This window comes from Cavia porcellus, unplaced genomic scaffold (assembly GCF_034190915.1).
Source record: "Cavia porcellus strain 051 isolate PalLab524CR breed Dunkin Hartley unplaced genomic scaffold, mCavPor4.1 scaffold_14, whole genome shotgun sequence".
Lineage (NCBI taxonomy): Eukaryota > Metazoa > Chordata > Mammalia > Rodentia > Caviidae > Cavia > Cavia porcellus.
In genome coordinates, this window is record NW_026947497.1 from 37,784,494 (window position 1) to 37,796,670 (window position 12,177).

Below are 12,177 nucleotides of genomic sequence, written 5' to 3' on the forward strand. Positions count from 1 at the left end.
ATGTTCTGGGAGATAGTAGAAGCTCCAGTTTTTGCTTGCTTTTCCTCTTGGTAGTGGTTTAACCTTTCCAGAGGAGCATGTCCAGGAAGTATGTTCCTGGGCAACCTTACAGAAATTCCTGGGGAATTGGATGAATCTTCTGGGTTTGACATTTGGCTTTGACATTCTTTAACTGTATAGTCTGGGGCAAACCATTAAGTATCTGAGTTTAGCTATATTTATGGAATGAGATCAGTGTTCTTTCATCTGCCTCAGTTGTTGAAAGGACCAAAATAAATAACAGTTGAAAGTATGTGTTCCTGTGTGAGGTTGGAGGGTTGTTCATTAGCATAGCAAAGTGGTCCTCTGGGAAGAGAACAGTCTAAAAGTAAGTTTTTTTTAGAGAAGCTGTCAATGCTAGGCTTTTGTTTTGAATTAGTCTCTTTGGGTTCTAGATGCTTTGGAAAGAAATGGAGTTCATTGTGGTCTAGTGTCCAGTTTCACAAGGCCATAGGATGCATTTTGTTGCCTAATTTTGTGTTTTATCTAGTCAATATTTACATTATCTAATGGGTTAGTTATCTACTGGCTGGTTATATTTTATTTGTATTTTGAGTTTTTGCTGAAACTGTATGGAGGAAGAATTTGGAGTATTTTATTTTCAACATTACTGTTGTTTGATTGGAGTTCTAAATTTACCACTCATAGTTAAAGTAGTCTCTGAAGGGTCCTAGAATTGTGGAGTCCTGTCATTGGAGATCATCTTTTCTACCAGCATTTTCTTGGTACAGTAGATGCCAGCAAGTTAATTGGCTGGGAGGGTTACACGGGTGAGTGAATGAGTGGAAGAGCTAGACCATGAATGCAAGTTTAGTCATACTGCCAGTGGTTAAGATCATGTTTCCTGTGAGCCTCTGTCTGAGGACTTCAGATAGATTTTGGGACAGGAAAGTAATCTTAAAATAGCAGTTTGGTTGTTTAATTGCTTTTCATGTTAGGTATCACAGTGATTTAGTATTTGAATAATAAATTATATTTTCTTTATAAGCATGAGAAACTTGAGCCTAGTACTAATTGTAAATACTCAGCAAAATTTATTTTTTATATTTATATTTATATTGTTTTCCCTTTTTGTTTATTGTACCATTTTGTGTCTCTTTCAGGCATATAGTTGTCCGATGTGGGCTCCGCATTCTTACCTGTACCCTTTGCACCAGGCCTACCTGGCAGCCTGCAGGATGTACCCTAAGGTCCCTGTCCCCATGTATCCTCCTAGTTCTTGGTTCCAAGAAGCTGCTGCTGCTCAGAATGAAAGTGACTGTACCTGTACTGATGCACACTTTCCTTTGCAGACTGAGACCAGTGTTAATGGTCAGATGTCACAGGGAGAGATTGGGCCGCCAACGTTTTCTTCACCTCTGGTTATCCCTCCGTCTCAGGTGTCTGAAAGTCACGGACAGCTGTCTTATCAGGCTGATCTTGAATCTGAAAACCCTGGGCAGCTTCTTCATGCTGAATATGACGAGTCGCTAAGTGGCAAGAACATGTATCCACAGCCGTCCTTTGGACCTAATCCATTCTTAGGCCCAGTTCCCATTGCACCCCCTTTTTTCCCTCATGTTTGGTATGGGTACCCTTTTCAGGGATTTATAGAAAATCCTGTAATGAGGCAGAATATTGTCTTGCCCTCTGAAGAGAAAAGTGAATTGGATCTGCCCTTGGAAAATTTGGATCTGTCTAAAGAATGTGCTTCGGGCACAGCAGCAGATGAGTTTTCGGAACCTCGGAGTGAAGGTACACATTCTGTCCCTGAAGCAGCTGTGAGCAGCAAGATGGAAGGCCGGGCGGAGCAGTCATCACAGACGCGGAAGGCAGATCTTGCGCTTGCTGCTGCCCCTGTTGGAGCCGAGGGAAAAGCTCATCTTCCCACTCAGATTCTAAACAGAGAAAGAGAAACTGTGTCTGTCGAACTTGAGCCAAGGAGGACCATTCAAAGTCTAAAAGAAAAACCAGAGAAAGCAAAAGATCCTAAGACTGCTGCTGATGTGGTCAGCCCTGGGGCCAACTCTGTGGATAGCAGAATGCAAAGACCAAAAGAAGAAAGTTCAGAAGACGAAAGTGAAGTGTCTAATATTCTGAGAAGTGGCAGATCCAAACAGTTCTATAATCAAACTTACGGAGGAGGCAGGAAGTACAAAAGTGATTGGGGCTATGCTGGTAGGGGTGGATATCAACATGTCAGAGGTGAGGAGTCCTGGAAAGGGCAGCCAAGCCGAAACCGAGAGGAAGGTTATCAGTACCACCGAAATGTCAGAGGACGGCCCTATAGAGGAGACAGGAGGAGATCAGGAATGGGAGATGGCCACCGGGGACAACACACTTGATGGCTTGGGTCTTTTAAAGGAGAAACCCTTTATTAGGTGGAGTACTTTTAAAGGCTTTAAAAAATACCTTAAAATAAAAACCCAAATTGGAACTGTCTCCTCCCCTCCGCTTTAACCCTCATTCCCGTTGTGGATGGGATTTTGGACATGAGTTTAAGGGGCAAGTGAATTTCTGGTATTGCCATTTTTCTTTGTTCAAAATCTGTTTGATTTCTTCGTCGGGCGACTGCCCCCATAAAAAGTAGTTCAGTTTGTTAAAGTATTTTTTATAAACAGCTTAATATAAACCATTATAGGTTTAGTGTTTGATTTTTTTTCTTGTACAAGTTTGATTTTCAAATGTTGGAAATGTGTGCTTTATAGTGTCTACTAAAGTGACAAGAAAATGTACCATTTGACACAGTATAGATTCCAAAACATAACATTGCACCAAATAGAAACATATATTTTATTATGCAATGCCTTAGTCATAAACTGGGCTCAAACAATTCTCAGCCTACAACACTGTTGTCTTTTAAAATGCTTCCAACCCAAAGGCCTTTCATCTCAATATCTGTCAGACTTGAATAATGTCTTCTCTTTAATATTACATATAAGGCAGCCTATTAACCTGTGTCTTAGAAATGTTGTATATAGTTCTTTTAATATTCATAGGGTATATTTTTGAATTTTGGTGAGTATTTGTTGACCTTAAGGTTGCATAAGGAATAGATGTTTAAGAAATAGTAGGAAATCCAGTGAAACGGCTGTTTCCACCCAGAATTCTTAGCACTGGTGTAAATATCATGGTGCCTACTCGAAAGAAATATAGATGCTATGCATTTTGAAAATACTCTGCATCTGTTAAAACTGCAGAAGTTTTTTAATGCCACTTTAACACTAATGCACTGACAGATTCTAAATATTTTGTGAGAAGAAATGTTAAAACTTTTTAGCTTGACAGGTTTCTATAGAGTAACTGTTTTGTTTTTCTTGCACCATTGGTTATGTGTATCACTTTACATTTGCATGTTCAGATTTGTCATGGCTGGAATTATTGTACAAAAATGAGATGATTGTGACTTCTAGTTTGTTTCTAGAGGATGCTGCTAGAAAATGGTTTTGCGTTGCAGTTTATAGCTTGTTACTCTTAGGGTTATATGTCTAATCTTGTTTCCTTTGACTTTGTGGTATTCACTTGCTATCCCCTTTGCATGTTGCACTCTTCTTATTTGGAGATTGGACTGTCAATTAACACAGTATTTGTGTATTTGTGTTACTTTGTAAAAATAACTGTAGCTTGTGTTTATTTGTACATACCAGTGTGAAAAATCTGTTCTTTATGTTGAGATTACCTTCTGATCAGGAAGTGTGAGTGCTATGCAAATAACATAGTGATTTTGCTTTGCATGCCATGTGTAATATTTGTAGCCAAAAATAGATGTGTGGTGGCTTTTTTTTTTAGTTGTTTTTAAAGGCAGATTACTTTAAAGCAAATACAATTCACTTGAATTTGATAAGCTGAACCAGATGAGTTTTCTGGGGTCTCTGATAACCTGTAGGAATGTTTGGATGTCAGCTAGGCTCAGTGAATCCCCACTGTACTGTAATAATGGTTATTTACCTCTGTGCTGTTTTAATTACCTAATGTCTGTATAACTGCTGATTTGAATAGTGATTAGCATTTAGATATTTTATAACATAGGATTTTAGAGAGCACTTTGAAAGATAACTTTTTTTTATGATGGTGCTAGCTAGGAAAAAGTTTGTAAAGATTGGGATGGTTATGTGGAAAAGAAAATTCTTGGGAGAACCTGTTGGAAGGAATTTGTTGTCAACTTAGGTAGAACAGTTGTTGAAGGTACTGTTGATGCCAGTTTTTTTCTTCGTGTCAATGGCTGAATTACTGAATGAGAAGTTTAAAGGGCCCTTTACTTTCAGCCCATGCTTTTTTTTTTTTTTTTTTGTAATGTATGATTAGTTTGCCTGATATCTTTATGAAAATCACATTTTGATATAAATACAAGATTTTAAGTTTGGTCTCAGGAGTCCAAAAGTAATTGTGGTTTCCAGTGTCATCCTTCATTTTATTGACTGGGGCTTGATTTGTTTCTAGCAGTGTTTGAATTTGGATAGGAAAAGGGATACTGTTCTTCACTGTCATTCTGTCTTACCTCAATTAAGCAACACAATACTCTCTAGCTCCTGAGAGACACTGATTTGCTTCCTATTTCCCATTTGACTAGGACATAATGAAACAGTGCTGAAAAGAGAAATTTAGCAGATGGTACTTTTCTTAGTGACCTCTGGAATAAAAGAATCTGATAGTTTTTAAATTGTTAGTCTTTGTGTGAAGCTCATTTTTTCCCCCCTTTACGTTTGTTTTTAACTGTATTAGTCTAGGGGATTTTGCCTTATACTGAGGTCAAAACTAGGGCCAAGCAAGCTTTTGCCCTCTTTCATATTAACTGTCATATTGTATGGTGTCATGAGATGTATTTCTGTATAAGAAAAGAAACAGAGAATTGAGAATCATTTGTATTTTAATTTAGAAATTATGAAACTTTACTATAGTATGATCAGACACATTTTTAAGAACAAATGCTTAGACTGACCAAAGCTCACCTGTTGTTTCTTAGTTAGATGCTTTTGTCGAGCTTGAGTGCAGCCCCATTCCTTTTAGTACTGTGTATGTGTTCTTCAAGTTGGGTTTTCTGTCACATACATCTTCATTTCTTGCCCCATGTGCTCCTTGGCAGCAGGATGCTAACAGCTGTGTAGTCCTCATGTTGTTTCCCAGTAACTCGTAAGGCCATTTTCATGGCAGACTAAGCTCTGACCCTGTCTCCAGCTGGCAGGAGGTTTTCCCAGACCACAGTGCTGAGATGCTTATGTGATGCAACTTTTATTCTTGCAATGTGTTGTTTCTTTGTGACTCAAGAGTGAACTAAAATGCCTGTGAACTGCAAACTTGCTTATGATTGACTTGGTGCAATAAAGTTCCTTTCTAACCATTTTCTGGTTTAGAAAATACTCAGCCATCCTAGAAACTAGCAATATTTATTTTTTGCCTCATTTATTTTACCTTCAATTTTAGGTAAACTTTGTCTTTTCACGTATGGGTACTACTAAGCAAAGTCCATTTTTGTGTAGCTGAAGAGAATACATGTTTAGCTACACTATTTCTGTTTACTGTATTTTGCTTCTTATTTTGTCTAGATACTATTTTTATTTTAAAATCTTAAAAATGACTCACTTCAGTGTGTTAACATCGAAGAACTAAGGCTTTGCTTCTAGTGTCAGCCATTTACTCTGCCACTAATGAGAATTTTTTTAAGTCTATTTTTTTCCCCCCCGAGACACAGGTTTTAGAAAATCTTCTAAGAAGGGTGGGTGCATGTCTTAATGCTGGGAAGCAGCAACTTTGGGGTTGAATTTACTTGAATGGATTAAAAATTGCATTGTTACAGAGCTAGAAAAATTTATGTATGAAAAATGATAATAGCCTTACACTGAGTACAGATAATACTTAAGCATGTGAAGATGTGATCATTTGTGATGTTACTTGTAAAAAAAAGTATATATACATATCTTTTGAAGTGTTGAAAGGAAAATAGTACTTTATATTCTTTATCATATCACTTTTTTAAGTGTTGAATATATTCCTGTTTATTTTTCTATGTTCTGTTTTGTAGCCTTAAGAAGTGTTTCAAACATATCTGAATGTATAAAATAAGAGTAAATGCCCTACATGGTGTGATGCTGCATTATATATAAAACAGTGTGCATATATTAAATTTTGTCTCTTGATTTTGCTTGTGGTTCTTTGGTTCTGGGTAACCTACTAATAAGCACTTAAATTTTCAGAGATACGCTCATTAGATTTTTTGTTTTTTGGTACCAGGGATTGAACCCATGGCCATGAGCTTGCAAGGCAGGTGCTTTATGCCACTAAGCTAAATTCCCAGCCCTTCATTAGATTCTTTAAGAGACAGATACCATGATTTTTTTCTGGCCAGAAGGTAAGTCTAGTACAACCATATGGGATTTACAGCCTATAGGGTAGTTACTTTCTAGTTGTATGATTAGAGCTGTCTACATTTTTTTTGTAAATCAAATGTGAATGCAGAATACCGAATAACTTATAATGGTATTTTTATTTTGTCTGTTATTTTATTTTATTTTTTTTTTTTGGAAAGATACTGCCAGTACTTGCTATGTGAACTTTCTCAAGAAAAACAGGCTTCCCCAAAAAGTAGAACTTGAACAAAGCTTATCATGCAGGAATGCATGATAAACCCAGTGTGGAGATAAAAGTTGTCTTTCAAGGCTGAAAGGATTTGGACAGAAAACCTTGGAGGGAAGGAAAGAGACAAAGATCTTGTAGCTTAAGGACAGTATTTACACATGGTCAGCATTAAAGCAGATGGAAGATGTTTGGCTCCTTAGATCTCTGGCAGAGTTGGTTGCTTCAAAAACAGATGGGATAAAAGGTAAGAGATACCAGGGTAGTCAGTGGTCCTCAAAAACGTACAAGGTAGGTAGTTTGAAATTCTAATTAAGAAGAGCCTGCCTGTCACTTAAAACAACTTCTTAAACTTTCATTGAAAGACAATGTAAAAATTGAAAAAAGGGAAGCAAACAGCCTTCCTTGAGACACTCTAAATTTATAAGCACTTATGAAGTTGTCATGGATGCTTCAGAATGGTTTTATGGGCACTGCATGAGCATGTTATGAGTTCATTAGAGAAATAGGGGATTCAGTAAATGTAGCTTAAATATATATTAGTCCTCTAGTTATAGCTTTCATATTCAGAAAAAACAATTTTTTTTGTCTTTTTTTTTTATCGGTACGGGGGATTGAACTCATGACTGCCTGCTTGCAAGGCAGGCGCTTATGCCGCTGAGCTAAAGACAAATGCCAGAGTGGTTTTTAAAGCTGCTTATCCCTTTGAATATTCCATTTAAATAGACTGGCAGGCAGTTAACTGATGTTAGCAACAAAAATCTAGGCCTTTGGTTTTGGACCAACTACCTTAAGATGAAGTAGAAAACTATTACTTATTGCATCTAAACGAAGTTGTTAAGAGCATTTGTGATTGTAAAAGGTACTTTATAAAGACCAGAAGTGCGGACATGCCTGAGTTGTGGTCTGTGAGAGGAAATGGGACCACTGTTGGCAGATTCATTCCCCAAGAACTATGTGGAAGGGAGACAGAGAAGTAGGCACACACAAAGTTGGGAGCCAAAACTTAACTTGTTTGTATAAAGGAGGATCATTCCTGTGAAAAGGTAAATTAGTAGTAAAAACTAGGTGTGAGATGGTTTTTGTTTTTTGTGGTGCTAGTGACAACACTGGGCCTCACACATGCCAGGCAAGAGCTCTTACCATTGAGCTGCAACCTCAGCCCAAGGGCCAGGTTCTTGAAGGGGAAATCAGAACCCATAATGTACCATTACTTAGAGCCTAAGAATCTGAACGTGAAAGTACTTCCAAGCTGATACATTTGAGTCACCTGGCAGACAACAAGCCCTTGGAGCTCTCAGGGTATGAACATAACTGGGTGGTAACAGAAAACAAACTGAATAAAACATGTTTCCCTTGCATGAAAGTGTAAAGGGGAGAGGCTGTGGGTAGCTGGGCAGTTTGGTGGCAACACTAGCATCTTTGGTGCTCTTACCACTTATATGGAATCTGTGACCACAAAATTCTTACAGGTTAGATAACATTACCTTTTAATAAATTTCCACAAATACCCCAAAACGTTCCCTTCCAACATATTAGCCAGAACTGGGTCACATGGCCTCTTAACTGCAAGACACTAGGGCACTGGAAAAGGACTAGGACAGCTGTTTCAGACCAGCTATGAGCTACGACCTGGATACACACGGCCTACCCTAATTAGAGAGAAGGCATACAAGTATATGGTTAACAGTAAACGTATTTGCCACAATAAACCTCGCAAATTTCAGGTAATAACCTCACTGGCCAGTTGACAAACCAATAAAACAGTTCAAGAGCAATACTTAGGAGACAGTACACAGCAAGTATAGTTTGACAAGAATGAATGACGTTTCAAGATGGAAAAGCAAGCTCCTGAAAAATTAATTTTAAGGGGGGCTGGAGATTTAGCTCAGCGGCATAAGCGCCTGCCTTGCAAGCAGGCAGTCGTGAGTTCGATCCCTGGTACCGATAAAAAGGAAAAACAAAAAACATTTTAAGCTACCCCTTAACCATTGCTTTGTCCAAATTTGTACCTACAAAGCTTATAAAAATCTAAATCCTGAAATCAAGGAAAGCTCCCCTATCCATCCATCTCCTCTCATGTCTTAAAATGCCCATGTTCATTTTTGCTGACTTGACATGTACTTGGGTAGGTTGTCACGTATCTTTTTAACTGAGGGGCTGTTACTCTTGCCTGGGACCTATTCATGTACCTACCTCTCTGTGACTCCAGTCAGAATGATTACTTTCTCTTTTGAACCACTACAAGCTGACAATGACAATCTAAATGTGTTGATGAACATCAATGAAATTAGACAAAGCAGTTTGTACAGTATCATATTCCTATTTTCTGTGTGGTACATAGGTTCAATATAGCAGGCCCTCTACAAGTTAGATAAGGGGTTATATACTGGTAAGCAAAGACAGTGGACTAGTTTTCAAGTTTTATGGCTTAAAACTAGGTTAAACTTTGAGTAGTTGTACTCTTGTTAAGGCTGCTTTGCTCTGCACTGCATTACCTAAGCATCTCTCTTCAGTGATGATGAAATTTTTTAAGAGTCCACACATGCAAAATAAAAATTTCAACAGATACATATTCTTTCCTGTTACCCAAAATGACTTCTCTGAAAATCTTAATGATCCACCTTTGTGTATTTTAACACTATATATTTCCTTACACGTGTAGCACTGTATTATACAAACTGTGCTGGACCTTGCTTTTAAGTGTCTTACAGACTTTTTCCAATGAGGATCTATTGTACAATTTCATTGCTTTTAATAGCTAACATTTGCATTGAGGATATATTTCACTGTGATGGTCACACTAGTTTTATAGACAGACTCTTGTGTTAGCAACTGCAGGCTTCTACTGCTCTGTAAACTTTCAACATTTTAATCCGTATTTTTACATTTCATTTGCATAAAAACATACACATTCTGTCATTAGCAAGAATGGTGCTTTTATTTAATTTTTAAATGACAGAATAGGGAATAAAAATAGCGCCTGTCTTGTTTTATTAAACATATTTTAAATAATCACACACTTCGGCTAGCCTTAAAACAGAAACTATTCTTGACACCAGCCTGGGTTACCAAGTGAGCTCAAGGCCAGCCTGAACTGCATAGTGAGACCCTGTCTCAAAAAGACAAAACCAAACCAAACCACTCCCTCAAGCAAAAAATCTACTTACTTTAGTGTGATCACATTTATTTACAAAACACTTAACATATTCACACTCAGACTAACTGCATAGAAAAAAGCATGAAAGAATAAAAAACAGTGGTAACCCCTGGGAGGGTAGCAAAGGGTTATCTTTTTTATTTCATATTTTTGTATACTTAAATTTTTCACAACAGCAATGTATTCATAGATTCTGCACATAAATTTATTTTTAGAAGGCCTAATGGGGTCTGCATAAACCAAACTTTGCACTGTCTTCTATTATTTATGTGAGCTCTACAGTAATCTTGACAAATAATTTCCAAGTTTCCTGCTTTACATGTGCCAATACTTTATAGTAAACTCACTTTTGTACTCATAAGTTAACTTTATTCTGGACATTAAGGTTTAGTTAATGTCTCTTTACATCCAACCTTAGAATGACTACATTTGGTACCAAGGGATACTCTGTATTGCTATCTCTTGCATTTATGTTGCCATTGGGGAAGAAAATCTACTTTTAAAAATACTTAGATTCTCAGGCACCCAATCTAAAGATGTTGAGTCTGTAGTTACAAGGGAAGTAAATATTCTCTAGAAATGCTCTGGCTTAAATCTTGATCAGTGATTATATAAATGTATGTTTAAAAAATGACATTGCTTTGAGAATAATTACAGAATACAGACTCTATTTATAGAGTGCAAAAACAAAATCCAGAGTAAGGTTTTATTCCTTTAGGGGGCACTGAAATGATTTTTGATGATGTTCAAAAGCACCAAAAACATTAAAAAACAATGTGTAGGCTGGTAATAAACACCCATTTTCTAACAGTGGTGTTTTGTGGTAGACAATTCTCCCTGGAAATCATGCACTGAAAATTTCAGTGCAAAGACTGAAAACAAATAACAAATATAATCTGATGTTTGTTTACCAAATTTTATCAGTGTAGTCTTTGACTACCGTAGCTTTTAAAACAGGGCAGTTTCATTATACTGGCATACTTGGCAAACCAGGTAAGTACAGGAATCTTTTTCAAGATTTAAAATATGGGGCAACACTGGTCAGCATTTGATACATGAATATAATACACCTGAAAATCTTCCCATATGTCATGAAAACTTGGAGGTAATCTGTTTAGTATGAAATGTCATTTTAGAATGTTATGCACAAAAGGGGCCTTCTGAAAAACAGAAAAGTGCAATTTTCTGTGTTTATACTACAATTTTATAACACAGCTGGTTTTTGATGTTACTATAAGTAAATTATCCTTCAAGCTCCAGAGTATATTTGGCTATAAAACTTGATTAGTTTTACATGACAGAAATCCCAGTAAATGTTTCTTTTAATAAAATGGCTTATCAATAATTCTCAGATTCAGTCTAATCATCCAAGAAAAAGTAGTTTCCACTCTTCTTTTGTTCTACATCCTAGAAAATAAAAAGCAACAAAAATTAGCATCACTATTCTACATGGAGAGGAAGAATGTCATTCAAGGTGTTACTTGGCAGGGTTTAAAACAGTGCCTTATAATCTCCTATGTACCTACTACCCATCTGGATATTCTTGGGTTCAGTTTTCAAAAGAAAGATATTGCCCTTTGCCCCTCACTCTGAGAGCAAAGTTGCTTTATAGAAGATGCTTTACATACAAAATGTGCCATATATAGAAATAGTATTTTTTTGGAAAACAAATTTCATTTTTCTTAATTGTCAAGTTTAAGCTCTGGATCAAAAAATGTGTGAGAATTGGACCAAAAATACTACTAGTGTGAGAATTAACTATCACACAAAATACGTGCAAAGTCGTTTTCCCTACAATTGTTTAGAATGGCCAATAACAATCCATTAATGTACTTGCATAGCTGCTTATTAGAATTAAGTTATGACTGTCTACAATGAGAATACAGCTTGTGAACAAACCATGCTCTAGGTGAACACCTAAGTGGGATCATATGTACATCTGACAAAGTGAGCCTTCTATACCTTTGACACAAATATAGAATGTGTACTGCCTTGTGCTTCCTGGCTGTCCCTCTCTCTGACATCACCCCAGCTTTGCCTCCTGCTGCCAGAATCCTGGGTTCTGACAGTACAATGTCCAGCAAACACATGAGCTACTTCTGTGATTTGTTCACATCTATGAATGTTCATCCCTTGCTGCAAAGTAATGATTAACAGGTGCACTGGGGTGGGGTGGGAACTACGAGTCTATACCACACAATAATATGAACAACTCATTATACTTCAGAAGATATTCTTGTCCTCTTTCCTGAAAAAAATGTCTCTCACAATTGAGCAAACTTTCCCTTTTTATGGCAGGACTTGTTACATTTTTATCCTGGCTGGGAAGTAATGTCAGTTACTCATGTTAGGTGCTGAAGAACAGAATTATGCTGTGGATATAATACAGTGGCACAGCACCAGGCTGGCAAGTGCTAGGTCCTGAGTTC

At 37.1% G+C, this 12,177-nt stretch overlaps 2 protein-coding genes across 3 annotated transcripts in view; one reads left to right on the forward strand and one right to left on the reverse strand.

The window, feature by feature from the left end:
• Window positions 1-6,152, forward strand: part of Otud4 (OTU deubiquitinase 4) — a 42,623-nt gene extending 36,471 nt beyond the window's left edge. For both annotated transcript variants that reach the window (XM_005006786.3, XM_003476794.4), the window contains exon 21: window positions 1,143-6,152. In XM_005006786.3, the coding sequence (XP_005006843.2) occupies window positions 1,143-2,363 (1,221 nt within the window). In that variant the 3' untranslated portion in view covers window positions 2,364-6,152. The remainder of the gene's footprint in view (window positions 1-1,142) is intronic.
• Window positions 6,153-9,502: 3,350 nt separating this feature from the next.
• Abce1 (ATP binding cassette subfamily E member 1) overlaps window positions 9,503-12,177 on the reverse strand; it is a 32,818-nt gene continuing 30,143 nt past the window's right edge. Inside the window, exon 18 of the mRNA XM_005006787.4 lies at window positions 9,503-11,155. Within this exon, the coding sequence (XP_005006844.1) occupies window positions 11,108-11,155 (48 nt within the window). The 3' untranslated portion in view covers window positions 9,503-11,107. The remainder of the gene's footprint in view (window positions 11,156-12,177) is intronic.